This window comes from Cherax quadricarinatus, chromosome 3, assembly GCF_038502225.1.
Source record: "Cherax quadricarinatus isolate ZL_2023a chromosome 3, ASM3850222v1, whole genome shotgun sequence".
In the NCBI taxonomy this organism is placed as follows: Eukaryota; Metazoa; Arthropoda; class Malacostraca; order Decapoda; family Parastacidae; genus Cherax; species Cherax quadricarinatus.
The window spans coordinates 40,579,229-40,601,619 of NC_091294.1; the positions used below are offsets into that span (position 1 = coordinate 40,579,229).

Consider the following 22,391-nt stretch of genomic DNA (forward strand, 5'->3'; position numbering starts at 1 on the left):
GTGGTGGTGGTGGTGGTGGTAGTGGTGGTATGTGGTGGTGGTGGCAGGTGGCAGTGAGTGGTAGTAATGGAATGGTGGTGGCGGTGGCGGTAGTGGTGGTGGTGGTTAAGTGGTGGTGGTGGGGTGGCAGTGGAGGTGGATGGTGGTGGTGGTAGGTGGTATGGTGGTGGTGGTGGCGGTGGCGGTGGTGGTGGTGGGGTGGTGGTGGTGGTAGTGGTGGTGGTGGTGGTGGCGGTGGCAGTATGTGGTGGAGTAATGGTGGTGGTGGTGGCAGTGGCGGTGGTGGTGGTGGTAATGGTGGTGAGGTGGTGGCAGTGGCGGTGGCAGTGGCGGTGGTGGTTGTGGTGGTGGATGTAGGTGGTGGTGGTGGCTGGGGTGGTGGTGGTGGCAGCAGTGGTGGTGGTGGCAGTGGCGGATGGTGGTGGTGAATGGTGGTGGTGGTGGCAGGTGGTGGTGGTGGTGGTGGTATGGTGGTGGATGGTGGTGGTGGTGGCGGTGGTATGTGGTGGTGGTGGTGAGTGGTGTGGTAGGTGGTGGAGGTGGTGGCAGGTGGTGTAGTAGGTAGGTAGTGGATGGTAGTAGTCAGGTAGTATGTGGTAGTGGTGGTAGAATTTTTAGATTTTTGTAGTGAGTAATAGTAGGAATAGTAATAGTATAGTAGTAGTAGCAGTGCTAGCAGTAGTAGCAGTGGTACGAGTAGTAGTAATGGTAGCAGTAGCAGAAGTGGTAACAGCAGTGTTATTATTAGTAGTAGTAGTAGCAGTAATAGTAGTAGTAGTAGGAATAATAGTAGTAGTGGTAGCATTATTATTATTATTATTATTATTATTATTATTATTATTATTATTATTATTATTATTATCTTAACAGTTTTCACTAGAATAAGTTTTCATTTTACAACTTATTAAATAAAAGGACCACTTCACCTACGTTGATTTAGTTCCGGTTTATCAGTTGTTGAATCAGGTTACGTTAGAAGACTCTGGCAAGAGTGATGATGTTCGCTCATAACTAGGAGGCGAAGCATTTCTCTTTGTTTTGCCTGAGCTGCTGCCTTCCAATATATATCCAGAAATCTTCTCTACGACGAGTTTCTTACCGCTGGATTGTTTATGGGTCATTGTGGATCTTAATACCACTAAGGTAATTGGGGTCGTCCACCCCTGCTGAATTTCCTTTATACTTAAATACTAGAAGAAAGAGAGAGAGAGAGAGAGAGAGAGAGAGAGAAAGTTGGCACTAAGCGGGTCATTCTAATTTTGAGAAATCGGTGAGACAAGAAACGATAGTTCAGCAAAACGCGACAGAAAACTATTGCAAAAGAGACACAAGTCGTGGGACCTACGTAGAAAGTTCTCTACCCACGAGGACTTATAAGTTCTAACAAGAACTTATAAGTTGTCGTGGGTCTCTGATAACTATCAGAGATTCACACAAGCCAAGAACGTTTACTGAACGTTGAGGTGTAAAGTAGAAACTAAGAAGAAGAAATTATGGAAGGAAAGACCTCAACAGGATCCAAACTTTCTATGTACACTGACGATATGCAAATTAAAGGCAATTTTTTTTATATATAAAATACAAAGAATCATTATTGACAAAAATTACGCGTGAGGAGTTAGCGAGACAGTAAATTATAATATGCAAAGTCCTTAAACAAGGACGTGTACTTAAAATGCTTGAAAGTAACGCTGATTTATCACAAAATATAAACTCACCTAAAGAGCGTATGCAATGAATTACCATATTAAGCTTAAAAATATAATTTTTGAGTTTGGGGAGGGCACTCTGCGGCGAGTGTGTGCAGCTGCATGATTATAGGCATAATGAAACTCAAGAACAGTCTCATCCTGCAGCTGTTGTCCTGCAGCGGCTGGAGGAAGTGTACAAAATACAAATGATATACCATGGCCTGGAAGCACGGTAACAGTGGGGTAACATGACGGTAATTATCTGGAAACACGTTACGGTTGTGAAGAACAAAGGACGCCTCACAGAGGCTGGAACAACAACAACAACAATAATAATAATAATAATAATAATAATAATAATAATAATAATAATAATAATATCTTTATTTCTACAAGTACATGTACAAGGTATACACAGACCATAGCTGACATCAATGACATACTACCATATAGAAAGCCGCTTGTTATGCAGAGCATTCCGGGCAAAGTAGGTCAGTTTTGTCCCAGGATGCGACCCACACCAGTCGACTAACACCCAGGTACCCATTTTACTGATGGGGAACATAGACAACGGGTGTAAAGAAACACGCCCAGTGTTTCTACCCTCGCCAGGAATCGAACCCGGAAGCTCGCCGTTTGAAACGAGAACTTTAGCCGCCAGGCCACGGGGCACTAGTGGCCCACGTTTTGGAGGCAAATTTCGACTGAGTTTCGGTCCGTTTCGACCTGGACTGTTGACAAGTAACGAATGTTTCTTTGGCACCGAGAATCATGTCAAATGCGTGGAACATACGTGGAACATTCATGGAACATACGTGGAACATGCATGGAACATGCGTGGAACATGCATGGAACATACGTGGAACATGCATGGAACATACGTGGAACATTCATGGAACATACGTGGAACATGCATGGAACATACGTGGAACATGCATGGAACATGCATGTAACATGCGTGGAACATGCGTGGAACATGCATGGAACATGCATGGAACATGCGTGGAACATACATTGAGTAGTTGAATCCTTCATAACAGCTGGACAGAGGGTGACGGGAGCAGCTGATTACATGATCAGCTGACACCTGGAGCAGCTGATTACTGGTTCAGCTGAAGGGTTGACTCTCTGACCAGCTTATTTTTTAAACATCTTCTTAGAACAGCTGATTCTCAGAACAGTTGATTCTTAGATCAGACGAATCAATGAACAGCTGATTCTAAGAACAGCTGCTTTCTAAGAACAGCTGTTTATCGAGCTTTCAACCAGTTTTACTGGAGTGCCGGGATTTCCTGACGTCTCCCTGAGGTCTTCTTCCTCCAGCGGTGGTGTGGCTCCTCGAATGTCCGCTTGTCTGTGAGCTTGTTAGTATGACAGTCTGTTTTTTTTGTAATTAAAGAACTTTCTTGATATGTTCATGTGATTTTTTTTGTCGCATTTGTTTTTGCGAGCTAAAATTAAGTCTGCAGTGGTTTTTATTGGCATTCTTTCTCCCTTTCACGCACATACGCCAACACGCAAACACACACACACACACACACACACACACACACACACACACACACACACACAAGTGCAAAGGTTCGCAACAAGACTAGTCCCAGAGCTAAGAGGTATGTCCTACGAGGAGAGGTTAAGGGAAATCAACCTGACGACACTGGAGGACAGGAGAGATAGGGGGGACATGATAACGACATACAAAATACTGAGAGGAATTGACAAGGTGGACAAAGACAGGATGTTCCAGAGATTGGACACAGTAACAAGGGGACACAGTTAGAAGCTGAAGACACAGATGAATCACAGGGATGTTAGGAAGTATTTCTTCAGCCACAGAGTAGTCAGTAAGTGGAATAGTTTGGGAAGCGATGTAGTGGAGGCAGGATCCATACATAGCTTTAAGCAGAGGTATGATAAAACTCACGGCTCAGGGAGAGTGACCTAGTAGCGATCAGTGAAGAGACGGGGGCCAGGAGCTCGGACTCGACCCCCGCAACCTCAACTAGGTGAGTACAACTAGGTGAGTACACACACACGCACACACAGGTTCATCAACCTTGAGAATTTGCTTTACCACAAACGACATCAAGATAATTCCGGTTACCGTGTTAAACCTGCCAGTCTCCCACACAAATGTGTTAAAACCACGCCCTCCCCCCCCTCTCTCTCTCTCTCTCTCTCTCTCTCTCTCTCTCTCTCTCTCTCTCTCCCTCTCTCTCACACTCTGTGAACCTACACATTAACAGAACCCACCCTGCATAACTAAACACAGTTTCGATACACGTATAATTCAGTATCGTTCAGGTTCATGTGACTCAACCTGTTAGTTGTTTTCACAGGCAAGACAGTGCAAATCCTCTCATCAGTGTCATGAAAATTCCATTGTAAAAACCCGGGGTTCGCCTCGACCTGAAGAAAACTTGCTTATCAAGTGACTACTTTCTTTACCTACACTGACCCGTCTTGCTGATTCTCACAGTAATAGAGACTGTAACAGTGATAGAGTGTATCAGAGCTGAAGGGACCCGAGTTCGATATCGTGGATGTGTGAGGCGTATGGGAACGTTTCTTTTCTCGTAGTGAAACAATAAATAGGTACGTATTAGTTAGTCAACTGTTTCGGATGGACGTGTGGCGTGGCATTAGAATTTAAATTGGTTTGGGCTATAGAATTAGAGAAGGAAGGATAACATTGCATGTACTTTCAACTATGTGAAAAACCAGCCAATGGTGGTTACAGGAGCTACTGTAACGAAATCTGAAGGTGTGTTTACAGTGACTGGGATTCTGAACACATGTGCGAGAAACAGTTCTGACGTGCAACACGTGTAGAAACCTCAGTGTCAGCCGACAACCAGATATACAGATCCTCCGAGTTCCGTACTTACCGACCAGTCGAATCTCGAAGTGGAGGGATGTGAGAAATTATGTTAGCATGTCGTGTGAAAGTAATATACCTCTACACCAGCTGCTTTGTTACCTTAAGCTTCATTTGTCGCAAACTGATGTTCTTGACTTATAGGTATCATTCATTCGCTTCACCAGTAAAAATACTGTTAGGAAATGTAGCCTAGTCTAGTTCTATACCTGGAGAAGGTTTCGGGGTCAACGCCCTCGCGGCCAGGTCTGTGACAGGCCTCGTGGTGGACCAGTGCCTGATCAACTAGGCTGTTAATGCTGGTTGCATGTAAACCGACGTACGAACCACAGTTCGGCTGGTCAGGTACTGACTTTAGCTGCCTGTCTAGCCCCTTCTTGAAGACAGCCAGGGGTCTATGGGCAATCCCCCCTTATGTATGCTGGGACGCAGTTGAACAGTTTTGGGCCCCTAACACTTATTGTGTTGTCTCTTAGCATGTTCGTGGCGCCCCTGCTTTTCATTTGGGGGGAGGGGGGTTCCACCTCATGCCGAACCTTTTGCTTTTGTAGGGAATGATTTTAGTGTGCAAATTTGGTACTAATCCCTCTTGAATTCTCCAAGTGTATTTTATCATGTATCTCTCTCGCCTGCGTTCCAGGGAATATATGTCAAGGAACTTCAACCATTCCCAGTAATTTAGGTGTTTCATCGTACTCATGTGTGCCGTGAAGGTTCTGTGTACATTCTCTAGGTCAGCATTTTCACCTGCCTTGAAAGACGCTGTTAGTGTGCAGAAACATTCCAGCTTAGAAAGAGCAAATAATTTGATGAGAATCGTCATGGGCTTGGCATCCCTAGTTTTGAAGGTTCTCATTGTCAATCCTACCATTTTTCTAGCAGATGTGAGAGATACATTGTTTTGATCTTGAAAGTAAGATCTTTTGACATTATCACTCCCAGGTCCTTCACATTAGTTTTCCGCTCTATTGTGTGGTTGGAATTTGTTTTATACTCCGATATAGTTTTAATTTCCTCAAGTTTTCATATTGCTTTCCGCGGCCCATTTAAAGATCTAGTTAATGTCCACTTGGAGTCTTGCGTGTCTTCGATGGAGGTCACTGTCATGCAGACTCGGGTGTCTGTGGCTTACATCTCTGTCTATGTCAGATATGAGCATGAGGAACAGGATGGAGGTGAATATCGTGTCTTGTGGAACAGAGCTTTTCACTGTAGCCGCCACAGACTTTACTCTGTTTACTATTACTCTTTGTGTTTTATTTACTAGGGAGTTATAGATCCATCTACCAACTTTTCCTATTAATCCTTTATCACGATTTTGTGCGCTATAAACCATGGCTCTGGTGGCCTGGTGGTTAGCGCTCTCGCTTCACACGGCGAGGGCCTGGGTTCGATTCCCAGCCAGAGTAGAAACATTGGACGTGTTTCTTTCAACCTGTTGTCTATGTTCCCCATCAGTAAAATGGGTACCTGGGTGTTAGTCGACTGGTGTGGGTCGCATCCTGGGACACTGACCTAAGGAGGCCTGGTCACAGACCGGGCCGCGGGGGCGTTGACCCCCGGAACTCTCTCCAGATAAACTCCAGATGGTTGTACTTGTCGAAGGCTCTGGTAGAGTCTGTGTATATTACATCTGCATTTTGCATGTACTCCAGTGCATCTAAGACCTTGCCATATTGATCCGGTAATTAGGACAGGCAGGAGCGACCTGCTTTAAACCCATGTCGCCCTGGGTTGTGTAGTGGGGCTATCAATTATCTTCTTATTTATTATTTCAAGATTGTCTTTTTATTTTCTTAATCTTTTTATGATTTTAACAAACACAGTGCTGTAAGTATAATTGTAATTTTAATTTCTTTCTAATTTAGCGTATTTTTCGCAGTTGTATGTGCGATTGGACGTAAGTCGGATAAGTCGGAAGTCGGGGAGGATCTGGATATTCAAACTTCACTTTTAGTCTCCATCATCGTGTGTACACATCACAGTTCAGGCCTAGAACATATGAACATACTGTACATACCACAAGTTGCGTGTACTCACAGAAAATTGTTTGTACGTGCTGGAAATGAGTGTACACTTAGAAATATGGAGACACACCGACTGGGGACTACTAGCGTAAAGACACAGCATTGTATACCTATATTTCTCCTCTTCTTGCTTCTCTACCTTCCTTTATTCTTCCCTCCCTTCCTCCCTACTTTTCTTCCTTCCTTCCTCCCTCCTTCCCTCCCATTCCTCCACCCCCTCCCCTTCCCTTTCCTCTCAGCTACTGCACTGACCTTGTTCTATCTTACCCCCTCCCTCTATCCCCTCAGCCTCTTCTAGTGTCGTGTGAATTGCTAATGAGATGATCTAGATGCTGGCGGATCATACTCAGCCTCTGTCACTCATAATCATAATAATAATAATAATAATAATAATAATAATAATAATAATAATAATAATAATAATAATAATAATAACAATAACCAGATAAGTGATGCATCGGATATCCGCATCCGCATCCGTATCCGCGGAACATCTACACAATTTCTTACATCAGCATCTGCATCCGCATCCGCATTTTACTGTAAACAGATATCCGCATATTCATCTGCACCTGAATCCACAGAACATCCGCACAATTTCTTACATCCGCATCTGCAAAATACGACATCCTCATACACATCAGCATCCGCATATATCTAAATTTTCACATCCGATACATCTCTACCAGATGTGTTTCGGTCGCTGCGCGATCTAAGAGAGTATCCCCGCATCCCATAAGCCTATCTCCCTCTACCTCAGTGCACACGGTATAATAGCACAGAGTGTGAAATAAGTGCATATTTCAGTAAATATTAACAATGACGATTGGGCGCCAGTCGGAAGAGACAGTCACAAGTTATCACATGGGAACTAATATCCCCTCCATTTACTTCATAAATAAAAGTGGCACTCACACAGCCTAAAATCAGTCAAACCTTCAACGAATTTTTGAAAGTTCAAAGCCAGTCAGAAGAGGCATTCTCTGAGTATCTAACAAACACTTATATTCCAAACTCCGTGAGTATTTTAAGTTTGAAGCCGAGCATGTGATATATTCACACATTATCAGTTCTCATCAGTTTTCATAATTTGTTCAATTAAAGCCGTAAATTGGCACATTCACAGCACAAAATCAATCCTAATATTTCTCAAAGAAAGACAAATTAAAATTATAGTTTGTAGCCGATCAGAAGAAGCATTCTCCAGTTATCGCACAATATCCAGTAATTCAAAGTTTGTCAGTAAATGAGTAATTATGCACCAACACAGTCTAAACCCAATAAGCATCACACTTTCTGTAAGATAGGCCTATGAAGATTAAAATCCTGTTAGTAGACCCTTACCCTTTTATATCGTAATGTTTACGTAAAAATAGGCTACACCATTTTAAAAAGTGAAACGGATAAATTGGCATATAAAAACATTCCAGTAACTGTAATTATCTTCTGAAGAGGACACACCAGAGTTGAAAATTTGTAGCTAATAAACAAGGGATTTTTTTTTCTTCAGTTATCACTTGGAAATCAAACTCGAGAATGGTTTAGATAAAATTGACCAGATGTCACCTGAATATACTAATATCTGCATGAATCTTTTGTTAATTCGTAGTATACCAGCTTTGAAATTATTCAAAGCTGGTATGCTGCTGCACGGAAGAGGCTTTCTCAAGGTATAAACCAAAACCTTGGAAGATTATAAGATGGAAAAAATCGGGAAACCACTTGAGGAAGGTCCTTAGGGGATATTTAAGTATCATAACTTCATCGGTAACTGTGTCTCCCCATCGAGCTTGGCATTTCCCAAGAATTTAATAATTATTTCTTATTACCAGGGCACTTAATGATTCATACCTTAGGGGATACCAAACATCAACAACAACAACAACATTAACATAAATATTATAATAATAAAAATAGAATTAATAATAATAATAATAATCTTATTATTATTATTATTATTATTATTATTATTATTATTATTATTATTATTATTATTATTATTATAGAGGAAGAAGAAGAAGAAATAGAAAAAAATAGAGAAGAAAATGAAAAAGCAGAATTAATCATAATACTTGCTGTCTGGTATTTAAAGCGTCATACAGAGATGCATTTGACTGATATACGTAATATTTCAGATGTGTTGTATAGTGTTTTCTCTGTTTAATTTACCGTTATTATCTCCGAAAGATCTATTCATCCCCTCACTAGTATTTTCTGTGCCATGTTTCTTACTTTATTTCCTTTCCATCCCCTTCCTCTTTTCGTTGTCTCTAGTTCCTTCCTTTCTTTATTTCTGTCATTCCGTCTTCCCTGACAAAGAGAAGCACTTGGCCCTAAAAGGAAGGAGTGAGTACAGCTACATGAGGCTTATAGCGAGGTCGTCAGAGCTTGACCAAACACTGGCCATCACTGGTTCATCCCTTTCACTGGCCCGTTGTGCCCACAGCTGTGCCTGGAGTGGCCCTCATGTAGCCAGTGACAACCCTGGCACTGTTTAAACCTCTGCCCAGTGTAGACATCCTGCAACCAGTGACAATCCCGGCACTGTTCAGGCAGGAAATACTTCAGTTCCTTCTCTCTTGCTGGATCTAGAACTGCCTTCAAGAACCTGAGGCTTGAACAAGTGACAAGTAGATCTTTACTCTTCTCCTGCACCAGTGAGTGAGAACCATTTCAACAGGTGCCACTGTGTTGTTTGATATTATTCATTCATGGTCATTGTTTGGCAATTGTGATAGAATGCTCCGTTTCTTGTATCATAAAGCAATGCAAAAATTTAACTTTGTATACAGATAATTTGAATACACTTATTACACATATGCAGTGCAGACGAACTGTTTTCTTGGATCAGCCTGAACACTTTTCCCAATAATTTTCAGTAAGATGTTTGTAAAGATATTTCCTGGAGTCTTTACATATGGATTTTCTCTAAAAAGATATCAATGTTGGACGCTTGCAAATTTTTAAGCCATAATATTCATAACACTGTATTATTGAAAAATTATTTCAAAGGCTATTTACAAGACATTTGAAGAGACTTTTCCCTCACTAAAAACAAAAAATCATTCTTCGGTACTTTTTTAGATCATCTCCTTTGCATTACTAAACATCATTGACGATAACTTTGCTAAAACCTTTCTGTGGAAGCCTGTGACCAGCCTTCCTTGGGCAGCTCAGAAGCTTAAGCCATTCTCTCGAAGCCTCTTCCCGGCAAGAAGAGGACGAACTCGTGAAGTGTGAACTCTGTAAACCTTGAAGTTAGAAATTTCTTCAAGAACACCCGAAGTGTAAGCAGATTTTTTTTTGCTATGTATAGCTACACAGATCACCGTCACACCCAAACAGTTACAGATACGTGACTACAGTTGGCAGGAGTATAAAAGAGGTGAATAGGTATCATCATTATACATGATCTCACAAACTCAGTGACTCAGATTCGAGTTCCAGGTTGGGAAAGACGTTCTGTGAAATCTCCAAACAGCTGCTACCTTTGTTTACCTTGCAATCAAATAGATACCTAGTCGTTAGCCGATGATTTAGGCGGCATCCTGGGGACAGCAGTCTACCTAGGAATGGACTCGGCTTAGAAATGAGCTGAGGAATGATAAATTTATCCGTGTAAAATAAATTGTAATGGTAAAAAGGAAAGTTGGGAAAATGGGGAGAAGAAAGACGTAACTGAACCTCAAGACCAGAGACAATATTGACATGATTACATTATAACATATGAGTCATCTTGTCACATTCACCTGTCAAAGAAAATATATTGGCGTTCCCACACTTTTCTATATAAAATCTTGACAGCACCTACGTGCACACAGATATATGTGTGTGTGTGTGTGTGTGTGTGTGTGTGTGTGTGTGTGTGTGTGTGTGTGTGTGTGTGTTTCTGTGTGTGGAGGATCGTGAAAAAATATATTTTTTTGATAATAATGTTAATATTACTATCATTATTAAAATTTTTAAACTGTTTGTCAATGTTATTATTACTGTCAATGTCAGTATTACTGTTAATGTGAGTATTACTGTTAATGTTGGTATTACTTTCAATGTTAATATTACTCTCAATGTTAACATTTCCGTCAGTGTCGTTCTCGTTCCTCTCAGTGTTGTCATTACTCGAGGTGTATTTATCGGTATATTTTCTGTGTTTCTGTGTTTATTGCTGTGTATTTGCGAGTCTGAATTGTCCTTCAGAGAGAAACTCTAAGTCATCCATGTTGTACTTCTCTCTCTCTCTCTCTCTCTCTCTCTCTCTCTCTCTCTCTCTCTCTCTCTCTCTCTCTCTCTCTCTCTCTCTCTCTCTCTCTCTCTCTCGTTCTCTCCGGCCTGTCTGTATATAAGCCACGTCTACGGCCCTATGCTGTACATTCTACAAGATTGATGGACTGAACACATCAACTCCAGGCTGAGGGACTGATTACCTCATACTCCTCCTCTCCTTACGCCTTCCTCTTTGTATTGGACTGATGAAGTCACTGTGTGGCGAAACGTTTCCTGAATAAAGATTCCCATATGCTGCATAAGTGTCTCAATCTTCAACTTGTCGGTTTTTCAAACCATTCATCACAACTGTCTGGGATCGCTAGTTAACACGTCGAGCAGGATCACAGAAGGGTCTTGCTGCCCCAGTAATAGTCGAAATTTTCAACCCTGTTTTCTTAGCTATTCGATCGAGTTGGTCTCGCGTTAGTCCTTCACGACAATACGTAAAATGCAAGCATGTTGTTAGGCATGTATGCAGGCAGGCTGACAGGCAGGCAGGCTGGCAGTTAGGCTGGCTGTTAGGCTGGCAGTTAGGCAGGCAGGCTTGCAAGCAGGCAGGCAGGCAGGCAGGCAGGCTTGCAAGCAGGCAGGCAGGCAGGCAGGCAGGCAGGCAGGCAGGCAGACATGCAGGCAGGCAGGTAGGCAGGCAGGCAGACATGCAGGCAGGCAGGTAGGCAGGAAAGCAGGCAAGCAGGCAGGCAGGCAGACATGCAGGCAGGCAGGTAGGCAGGAAAGCAGGCAAGCAGGCAGGCAGGCAGGCAGGCAGGCAGGCAGGCAAGCAGGCAGGCAGGCAGGCAGGCAGGCAGGCAGGCAGGCAGGCAGGCAGGCAGGCAATATTAAGGAATGTTACTTGGTTGATAGAACGTTCAGTGGTTGACGGAACATTCAGTGATTGACAGAATATTCAGTGGTTGACAGAGTTTTCCGTGGGTGACAGAACGGTCTGTAGTTGAGAACATTCATTGATTGACACAACGTTCATTGGTCGACAGAACGTTCAGTTTTTGACAGAATGCTCAGACGGTGTATTGTAACCAAGGGGAGAAAAAATGTCACGAAACTATTTTTCATGACCAGGCGCCCGATGGCCAGATTTTTTTAAGGCGATTCCTGATTTAAGTTACCTTGGGATAACTATCATAAGCCTCTTCTGATCAGATTAAAAAAAAAAACTTTCAACAGTGACGTAGGACCTGCCTTGTATGGGCCAGTAGGCCTTCTGCAGTGTTCCTCCATTCTTATGTTCTTATGTATCCTATTTAGAAGAACGTTGGAGCCAATTTAACAATTTTATTTTCGTAATGGTGTGTGTGTGTGTATCTCTCGTGCTCGTCTTTATTGCTTGAATCGTTAATGGTTGACGTATTTTACAAAAAGAACCACTATGTCCTAATAAGTTAATCTGTTTAGGGGTAAATTTGCCAGCTTATTAACATAGTTAATAAACTTAGAATGATTTTTTTTCTGTGTAATAACTGGAAAATGTCTCTTCGGATGCGCTTGAAACTTCGATAACTGCGATATTTAGTAAAAAAAAAAAAAAAAAAAGGCGCAATAAAATGGATATTATTGTGACTCGACTCGACTAGTTGGATGAATCTTATTGTGGCTAGCTGGTCTAGTGGCTAACGCGACGGGCTGGAGTTTTGAGACTCTATGACCGCGGGTTCAATCCCGGCCGGGGGTATGGTTTATGGGATATTATTGTTTTCTACGCAATAGCTGAATAATGGATTTGGCTACAAATTATCAAAAACTGGCGTAAATTATTTAGGAGCGGATATGCTATGAAGCTGGTGAAGCTTAAGCTCAGGGCCGCTAATCCTGGAGGAGCCAAATAGCCACTTGAGTCCACATTACTTAAAAATTTTGGGTCTGCTATATCAGAAGGGGTTACGAGGGGGCCCCCCGTAACAATTCAGGCTTCAGGGCCCCGAAAAAATGTAGGTCCGCCACTGATCTTACTTAGAGGGATGTCTGAATTAATTTGCATTGTGTCGTGGTAGGGAAATAGGGATATTAGTCACTGTGCAATAACTTTTGGATATATATTTCTGATTGGCTTCACCAGCTTACTCAGTTGCACTGCAACCCCTGAGAGTTGCAGATCTGCTGGATCTGAAGGACTTCCACTCTCAGTTTCATTAAAAAAGCAGAAATTAAAAACATTCTTTTTATACAAATTCATACATAATGCAAAATAGATATGCAAATGTACAACAAATTTCAAAACGTCATAATTTTTCTTTTAAAACTTGCTTTGAGATTTGAGAAAAAATATATATTTTTTAAACCCATTCACTGTAAAAAAAAAATATTTTAAATATCCTTCCTATTTTTTACTACAATTTAGAAAACAGGTAACTAATTTAGGTGTAATAATGTAAGATTTTTGTCTTTGATATAGTATAATATATTTTAAAACTAGATAACATATGAAACAGATACTCGTACACGGTACTGTGTGTCATGGTGAGTTAGACGGGGATATGTTGTAGTTACTGACACTACAGGTGCTAGACATGCGAGTGTGTTTATCTAAGCTCCATTCAAGTGTTGACTTACAGTCCCTCAACGTCTTGAGACGGATGTGCTATGACTCCTCTGGTCATAGAGCTTAGAACTATATCTACTACACCTCTTGCGTGTACTGAGGTACAGGGGCTGGAGTTATAAGATATAAGGGTCAGGCATTTAGTTACTATGAGATACACACGATACATGTATGAAGTATTGCTGGTGAGTTGAATTTTAGAGCCTAAGATTCGTAAGAGATTTGAGCTGCAAATCCTCTACTTTTAAAGTTTAATGGTACAGATACTAAGCTTTCGCTGAGCTACCAAGGTCTGGTGTTATTTAATACAGAAGATATCTCTCTTGAAAAGGGTAGTGACCGAAACAAGTCCAGTATCACATTATTGGTATTATATAATACCAACAAGTTGATAAGACTTGGGTACCTTTACTGTCATCAGTGATATACTCGCCTGTATTGGAAGCCTGCTGCGCAGGCGAAACATTTCAGCAGTAAAGTTCCCCATATGTTGCATATGCTTTATTAATCAATAAGTTTAGTATATCGTATAAGTGTAACTAAACCACAGTTCCTCCGCAGGATGTTGTTGGTAGTGACAGTGTTGTTGGTGACGGCGGGCGTGTGGGCGGGGCCGGCTAGGGAGCGCCAGCTGAAGCAGTGTCCGGAGGGGTTCGAAGCAGTGGTGGTGGAGGGCAAACAGGACTGCGTGTGTGCCGATTACCACGTGTACTGGCCAACCACGGGCCTCTGTTACCCGGAGTTCACCAGGGGACCGTGCGCCCCGGGCCAGCAGCTGGCTGCTAACGACACTGGACATGCAGAGTGCAAGTTAGTGGCATCGCTGGTGATTCTTTACATTATTGCATACACACACACGCACACACACACACACACACACACACACACACACACACACAAACCTACTGGAGTTTTATGACAAGGTGACAGAAGTAAGACAAACAAAAGAGAGACGGGTGGATAGACTGCATTTTCTTGGACTGCAAGAAGGCCTTCGACATAGTTCCTCACAAGAGGTTACTGCAAAAGCTAGAGGATCAGGCACACATAACAGGAAAGGCACTACAATGGATCAGAGAATACTTGACAGGGAGGCAACAACGGGTCATGGTACGTGACGAGGTGTCAGAGTGGGCGCCTGTGACAAGCGGGGTTCCACAAGGGTCAGTCCTAGGATCTGTGCTGTTTTTGGTATATGTGAATGACATAACGGAAGGGATAGACTCAGAAGTGTCCTTGTTTGCAGATGATGTGAATTTAATGAGGAGAATTAAATCGGTCGAGGATTAGGCAGTACTACAAAGCGACCTGGACAGGCTACAAGCCTGGTCCAGCAACTGGCTCCTTGAGTTTAACCCTGCCAAATGTAAAGTCATGAAGATCAGGGAAGGGCAAAGAAGACCGCAGACACAGTATAGTCTAGGTGGACAAAGACTGCAAACCTCACTCAGGGAAAAGGACCTTGGCGTGAGTATAACACCGAGCACGTCTCCTGAGGCGCACATCAGATAACTGCTGCAGCGTACGGACATCTGGCAAACCTAAGGATAGCGTCCCGATACCTCAGTAAGGAATCGTTCAAGACTCTGTACACCATTTACGTCAGGCCCATACTGGAGTATGCAACACGTCAAGCAAGCCAATAAATTAGAGAAAGTGCAAAGGTTTGCACTTCCTACGAAGAAAGGTTAAGGGAAATTGGCCTGACGACACTGGCGGACAGGAGGGTCGGGGGAGACATGATAACGACATATAAAATACTGCGCGGAATAGACAAGGTGGACAAAGATAGGATGTTCCAGTGAGGGGACACAGAAACAATTGGAAGTTGAAGACTCAGATGAGTCAAAGGGATGTTAGGAAGTATTTCTTCAGTCATAGAGTTGTCAGGCAGTGGAACAGCCTAGAAAGTGACTTAGTGGAGGCGGGAACCATACATAGTTTTAAGACGAGGTTTGATAAAGTTCATTGAGCAGAGAGAGAGGACCAAGTAGTAGTCAGTGAAGAGGCGGGGCCAGGAGCTACGACTCGACCCCTGCAACGACAAATAGTTGAGTACACACACACACACGCACACACACACACACACACACACACACACACACACACACACACACACACACACACACACACACACACACACACACACACACACACACACACACACACACACACACACACACACACACACACGCGCACACACACACACACACACTGCACTTCACCGCACGTGTTTGCAGATACTATCTAAATTCCACAATTTATATACCTTCCAGGCTTAATAACCTGTACCTAGTATTGTACTCTATTATTCGCGTTAAAATATCTGTATCCTACACATTTACTAATACATGTACTAATGCATAAGTCAAGGAGCAACTCCAAAAGGGATTTATAATAATAATAATAATAATAATAATAATAATAATAATAATAATAATAATAATAATAATAATAATAATAATAATAATAATCTTAATTTCTAAAAAGTACATTGTACAGTTGATATAGGATTAGTTGATATTACTCGTATATTTTTATATATTATTATTACAAAAATTGTTAATCTTTGACATTAACAGTAAAACTTGATTTAAGATTATGACTTTTTTTGAAAAATTGTTATAATGTTTGTAGTGTACGTTAATTATGTTGTTCAAATACAGTTATAAATACTATTCTATATTACAGTAGTATTGTATAGGACATGCAATAATCTGAATGCATATAAAATGCAAAGCATCTTGGGCAAAACTTAACCTATATTGTTCTTAAAATTCACGTGGTTTTATTTTTTATTTTACTGCATGATGCAGATGCAGTTTTTCTAACCCAGTTGTACGTTGCAGGTGTCCCGGGTTCTGGGCGAGATGGACCGACGGAGCCTGCTACCAGGAGTACACGCAGGGACCTTGCAAAGTCGGGGAGCTCTTCATGGGTGGAGGTCCCTCTACCGACGGCTTCTGTTCCTGTTCACCAGAATTTGTCATGCACTACTACCTTCCAGACAGCAGCTGCTACCCGCTCTACGAACAAGGCCCGTGTCCTAAGGGTCACCTCCTGAAGTTCGACTATCGCACGCTGCAGCCTGTTTGTGAGTGTCGTGATGGCTACATGCTGGAAGAGGACGGCACTTGCTACCCGCTTAACACCGCCGGACCTTGCGACCAGACCGCTTGTGAAGATGGCATTAACTGTTACCTTCGTAACTTAGATACCCTAAAGACGGAGTGCAAGTGCTTGCCGGGGAACGTGACTACCGCTGACGGTCACTGCTTCGAGCCTTACTCACGAGGGCCCTGCCAGCTCGGGGAATGGATGGTGTTCTCCCAGCCGGGCGTGGCTGTATGTGAACGTAAGGCTCAGTGTACCCGCTACGACAATTGGTTCTTCTGGACACCTGACCAGCGATGCTACCGTCAGTATTCCCGTGGCCCTTGTCCTACTGGCCAGCTCTTCTTTTTGGACCTCAACACTGGCATATCCGGTTGTCACTGCCGTAAGGAATGGACGCCTTACTACTGGGAAGAGGACAACTCCTGTTACGAGCAGCACTCTGTAGGGCCGTGCCCAGCCGGCATGTACTTCAGTTTCAACAAGACATCAGGTCATACTGAATGCAACTGCTTCACGTCTCACGTACTTCACGAAGAGTCCAAGACGTGCTACGAACGCATGACCGCTGGGCCGTGCCCTGAGGGTCAGCTGGTGGTGGAAAATCCCGCAACAGGACAGCTGGACTGCGATTGTCACGCCAACATGACAGCACACTACTGGAAAACCGACGGCAAGTGCTACCAACATTTCCTGCAGGGACCCTGCCCCCAGGGGCAGACATACAGGCTAGGCAGCGCCTCCGGGGAGCCAGCTTGCATAACTTGGGGTTAATATTCCCTCACAACCTCACATTGCCGAGTACCTTCATCTTCACCAGCTGCACAACCACAACACACCACCAGCTGCACCATCACAACACACCACCAACTACACCACCACAACACACCACCACCACTTCACTGACACTCTACTATCAGCGTAATTCAGCAGTAAATCATTTCATCAAGCGCTTAAAGTTGTGAAATTTAATGAATTCATCCTCTTTGGAAATATACATATCTTATAGACAAAGTTAATTGTATAACGACAACCCCATAAATTATTGTACATAGATTGTTGCCATTTACATCAGATGACGTCAAGCCCACTATACCAAGTACACACAAGGACGTATACATAAACACACACACACACACACACACACACACACACACACACACGCAGGTGCACTATTAGCTATTAGGTTCCTATTGATTTGCTTTGATTGACGGTACAAGGTTTTTTTTTTATGTACATAATTGTAAAATATTATTTTGTGTTGAGCTGTCCTGGCCAAAGTAATCGGTAGCATCAAGAGGTGTATCCTACAATGAAATTCACGACTACATAAGAGAGGTCGACATTTGTTTCCCTTTTCCGATTAATTATCACAAATTGCCTAATTCATTATTAATATTTTTATTCTATTACATATCAATGAATAACAAGAAAAGGCACAATAACGTGACTGGAACAATACACAAATAACCCACACATAGGAGAGAGGAGCTTACGACGACGTTTCGGTCCGACTTGGACAATTTACAAAGTAAATGATCCTCTCTTCTATGTGCGGGTTATTTGTGTTTATCAATGAAATAAGTCATTTTTGACAATCGGCAAAATTCTACGGCTTTCCAGCATTAAAATTCATTATATTTTTCTCAGTTTAATGTGTATCAATACAAGGAGATGCTTTTCATCTCGCAGTCACTCCCGAGAACAACCTGCCTTTAATGTTACGCTTGTTTGGAGTCCTCCAAAAAATATTCGACCTCAAGTGCCTCTATTGGTTTTAATTTTGACCTGACAATTCACTCCTGTAAACACCGTCAACATTTCACACGACCTAGACTTCTTATAACAGGCTAAAGATTTATAATACCCAAGAATTTTCCAAGAATATGCCGTACGTGTATAGCAAAATTACGAATATGAAATTAAGTATAAAATACCTCAAAAATGCATTTACATATGATTAGCCTACTTATCAAAATTTCTCTGGGAACCCCAAGCGACCTCTCGCGGAACCCTAGGGTTCCGGGAAGCCCCAGTTGAGGAACACTAGAGTTTGTGGGCTCTATTCCGTAGGCAAAGTAACGTTAACTCCCGATTTTACATAGAACCTCAATTTCGTTGAGTCACGGGCGGCCATAGCAAGAACCGAGTGGGCCACAGAACCTCTCTGAAATTTCACACCATTAATTTATTCTTATGAAAATTGTATATCTACTTATGTGGTTCAGTACAAACAATTTTTTTTTACTCTGTTGGATTTACTGTGTAAAAATTAGTGCTCTACAGAAGGTGAAGTTCGGACACTCTGCCAGGACGGTGAAGAACAACAATGATGTAAGCCCGTATAGGAAAGGTATTCGTCAACCATCCAAAATATTCGGAGATAAATATCATTACCTTTGCTACGTGGTTTGTTAACTTGGATGATACACGAAACAGGTAACTTTAGCAACCTTTATTATTGCAACGTTTCTCTCAGGGAGAGCGAAACGTTGGTATAATAAAGGCTCTTTCATATGTTTTTGTCATCTTGTCGACTCGTTTCCTCCCTTCTCTGTATTGTCTCCTCGTATGTAAGTTCTGAAATGAAAGCGTTTGTTTTCTTTGCAAATATTTATCAGACTTAGTTTACGAAATACTTTGTGCAAGAGAAGATATTTCTCTTTGTGTTTGGACGATCACCAACAGTCTGGTGAATCGGGGACTGTCACTAGTGGCGGTCAGAGAATCAAGCCTCCACCATTCCTTGCATTGAATGGCTCACAAGGTTAACACTTCATGACATGTAATACAATGTGAGAGAGAGAGAGGGAGAGAGAGAGAGGGAGAGAGAGAGAGGGAGAGAGAGTGTTAGAGTGAGAATGTGTGTGTGTGTGTGTGTGTGTGTGTGTGTGTGTGTGTGTGTGTGTGTGTGTGTGTGTGTGTGTACTCAGTTGTGGTTGCAGGGGTCGAGTCATAACTCCTGACCCCGCCTCCTCACTGGTCACTACTGGGTCACTCCCTGAACCATGAGCTTTATCATACCTCTGCTTAAAGCTATGTATGGATCCTGCCTCCACTACATCGCTTCCCAAACTATTCCACTTACTGACTACTCTGTGACTGAAGAAATAGTTCCTAACATCCCTGTGATTCATCAGTGTCTTCATCTTCCAACTGTGTCCCCTTATTGCTGTGTCCCATCTCTGGAACATCCTGTCCTTGTCCACCTTGTCAATTCCTCTCAGTATTTTATATGTCGTTATCATGTCCCCCCTATCTCTCCTGTCCTCCAGTGTCGTCAAGTCGATTTCCCTTAACATCTCCTCGTAGGACACCCCTTAGCTCTGGAACTAGTCTTGTTGCAAACCTTTGCACTTTCTCTAGTTTCTTTACGTGCTTGGCTAGGTGTGGGTTCCAAACTGGTGCCGCATACTCCAAGATGGGCCTAACGTACAGTGTGTGTGTGTGTATGTGTGTGTGTGTGTGTGTGTGTGTGTGTGTGTGTGTGTGTGTGTGTGTGTGTGTGTGTGTGTGTGAGTGTGTGAGTGTGTGTGTTTGTGTGTATATGTGTGTGTGTATATATAATTGTGTGTGTGTGAGTGTGTATGTATGTATGTGTGTATGTGATACGTATGTGTACTCACCTAGTTGTACTCACATAGTTGTGGTTGCAGGGGTCGATTCACAGCTCCTGGCCCCGCCTCTTCACTGGCCGCTACTAGGTCACTCTTCCTGCTCCATGAGCTTTATCATACCTCTTCTTAAAGCTATGTACGGATCCTACCTCCACTACATCACTTCCTGACAACTCTGTGGCTGAAGAAATACTTCCTAACATCCCTGTGTGTGTGTACTCACCTATCTGTGGTTGCAGGGGTCGAGTGTGTGTGTGTGTGTGTGTGTGTGTGTGTGTGTGTGTGTGTGTGTGTGTGTGTGTGTGTGTGTGTGACATTTGCAAGACAACGTATCTATGTTTAATATTTTCTAATTTCTTCCTATGATATTTAATGAGATAATGATATTTATCTCCCATGCCTTCAAATCATGTTTAACTTTTATTTATAAGTATGTGTATGCATGTATTTTCAAATGCATGTGTGTGCATGTATGTATTAATGAATGCAGGTATGTGTATACGCACGGCGTCAATGACCTTGATTTTAAGACTCCAGATTAATTATTAAAATGTGTACGGACGTTAACTATGTATAGATGCTTGTATGTATGTATGTATGTATGTATGATTGTGTGTGTTTAAAGAAGTGAACGAATTTTGTTTAATATATATATATATATATATATATATATATATATATATATATATATATATATATATATATATATATATATATATATATATATATATATATATATTTAACAAGATTTATTCACTTTTCTTAATATAACTAGAATGTTTAATATTCGTGTTTAGCAAAGCTTCCTGTAGGTATCTGAGGCTTAAATATTATTTGTATACGGAGGCTGCAAAGCTTTATAAAAGCTTGACCGGGATTTCTTCAGACTTTCCCAATATGGCACAAGGTGAATCATGTAATATTTAAGGTTGTTTGTGTTTTATAAGCATTTTAACGTTATTAATATTATTCTGCAGAGATTCTCCAAACAAAAAAGTGCATATCGTGCGAAGCTTTCCAAATGTTTTGTATTTGTAAAGCTTTACTGTTATTATATTTTTAATAAAAAAAATAGGGTACGATGAGTGGCGAGGCGAGCTGGCAGAAATATTTCAATTTTGAATTTTAAAGTCTCAGAGCATTGTCACTTACTATTGGTTTCACTTAAGAGAGCATGATTTTTTTTTTTTAATATAGAAAAGTGATATTGCAGCCAAAAGAACAAATACTGAGTGAGGGGTTGGAAACCCGCGGAAAGGAAGGTGTGTTGGTCAGTTCGCCTCTCGCCCCATCACCACTATGTTGTATTACGACTGGACAAATGTGATATTTTCTGGAATAAAGGATTTTTCCCATAAAAAAACATTTTTTTTTGGTTACACCTCTCTGACTGACAGCTATTTTTATCGGCAAGCAGTTGTTTTCCTCTGTCCGTAATTTACGGTCATAAGTGATGCCTTGGTTCTCCACTTAACCGGAGCTTCAGATACAATTCCCCAGACCTCGGGTAGACACACTCAGAAAGGCGTACCTTCTTGGCCTTCTGCAACACTGGTGTATTATTAATTACGAAACTTTTAGAAGAATTTATTGTTGAAACAAAAAATTAATAGTGACACGTAATTTAGTGAGGGCCAAGATTTTCTTGGAGTTCACAATTTCCGTCAAGAAAGTCTTGGCCCTCACCATATTATGTCACTACTAATGTTTTCTCCGTCAACAATGAATTCTTCAAACAGAAATTTTGTTGCAGCAGGGAAAGTCCACTCACTCTCTAACGTACTCGCTAATCTGTACATGGAATACCATGAAACTACCATCCTTCCTTACATCAAACCACCAGGCATGATCTGGTACAAGTACGTTGATGTCTTTACCACATAGGATGAGAGTTTGCGTTTCTTTGACACATTCTTTGAGAATCTTAACCATCTTGTTCCCTCTATACAGTTCAAAATTGACTGGGAAACAAACCGTCAACTTCCATTCCTTGATGTTCTCATCACCAGAAATAACGATCAGGTTGAATTCTCAGTTTAGGAAGCCAGTTCACACTGCCAACTATGTTCATTTCTACAGCCACCATTCAGTGCTCTTCAAGAAGAGCACCGTCTCACGCCTGTTCTTATGTGCAGTCAGCTCCTCAAAGTTAGAACATGAAAAAGAAATCCTTACATTAAAATTCTCTAAATTGGAATACCCCTGACTGGTTTATAAAACAAGGAGAAAAGAAAGTAAATATAA

At 41.9% G+C, this 22,391-nt stretch overlaps 1 protein-coding gene across 2 annotated transcripts in view; it reads left to right on the forward strand.

Moving 5' to 3' along the window:
- The window catches only part of LOC128706509 (uncharacterized), a 209,838-nt gene extending 188,328 nt beyond the window's left edge, over positions 1-21,510 (forward strand). For both annotated transcript variants that reach the window (XM_053801399.2, XM_070091394.1), the window contains 2 exons: positions 13,978-14,226; positions 16,266-21,510. In XM_053801399.2, the coding sequence (XP_053657374.1) occupies positions 13,979-14,226; positions 16,266-17,304 (1,287 nt within the window). In that variant the 5' untranslated portion in view covers position 13,978 and the 3' untranslated portion in view covers positions 17,305-21,510. The remainder of the gene's footprint in view (positions 1-13,977; positions 14,227-16,265) is intronic.
- The last annotated feature ends 881 nt before the right edge of the window (positions 21,511-22,391 follow it).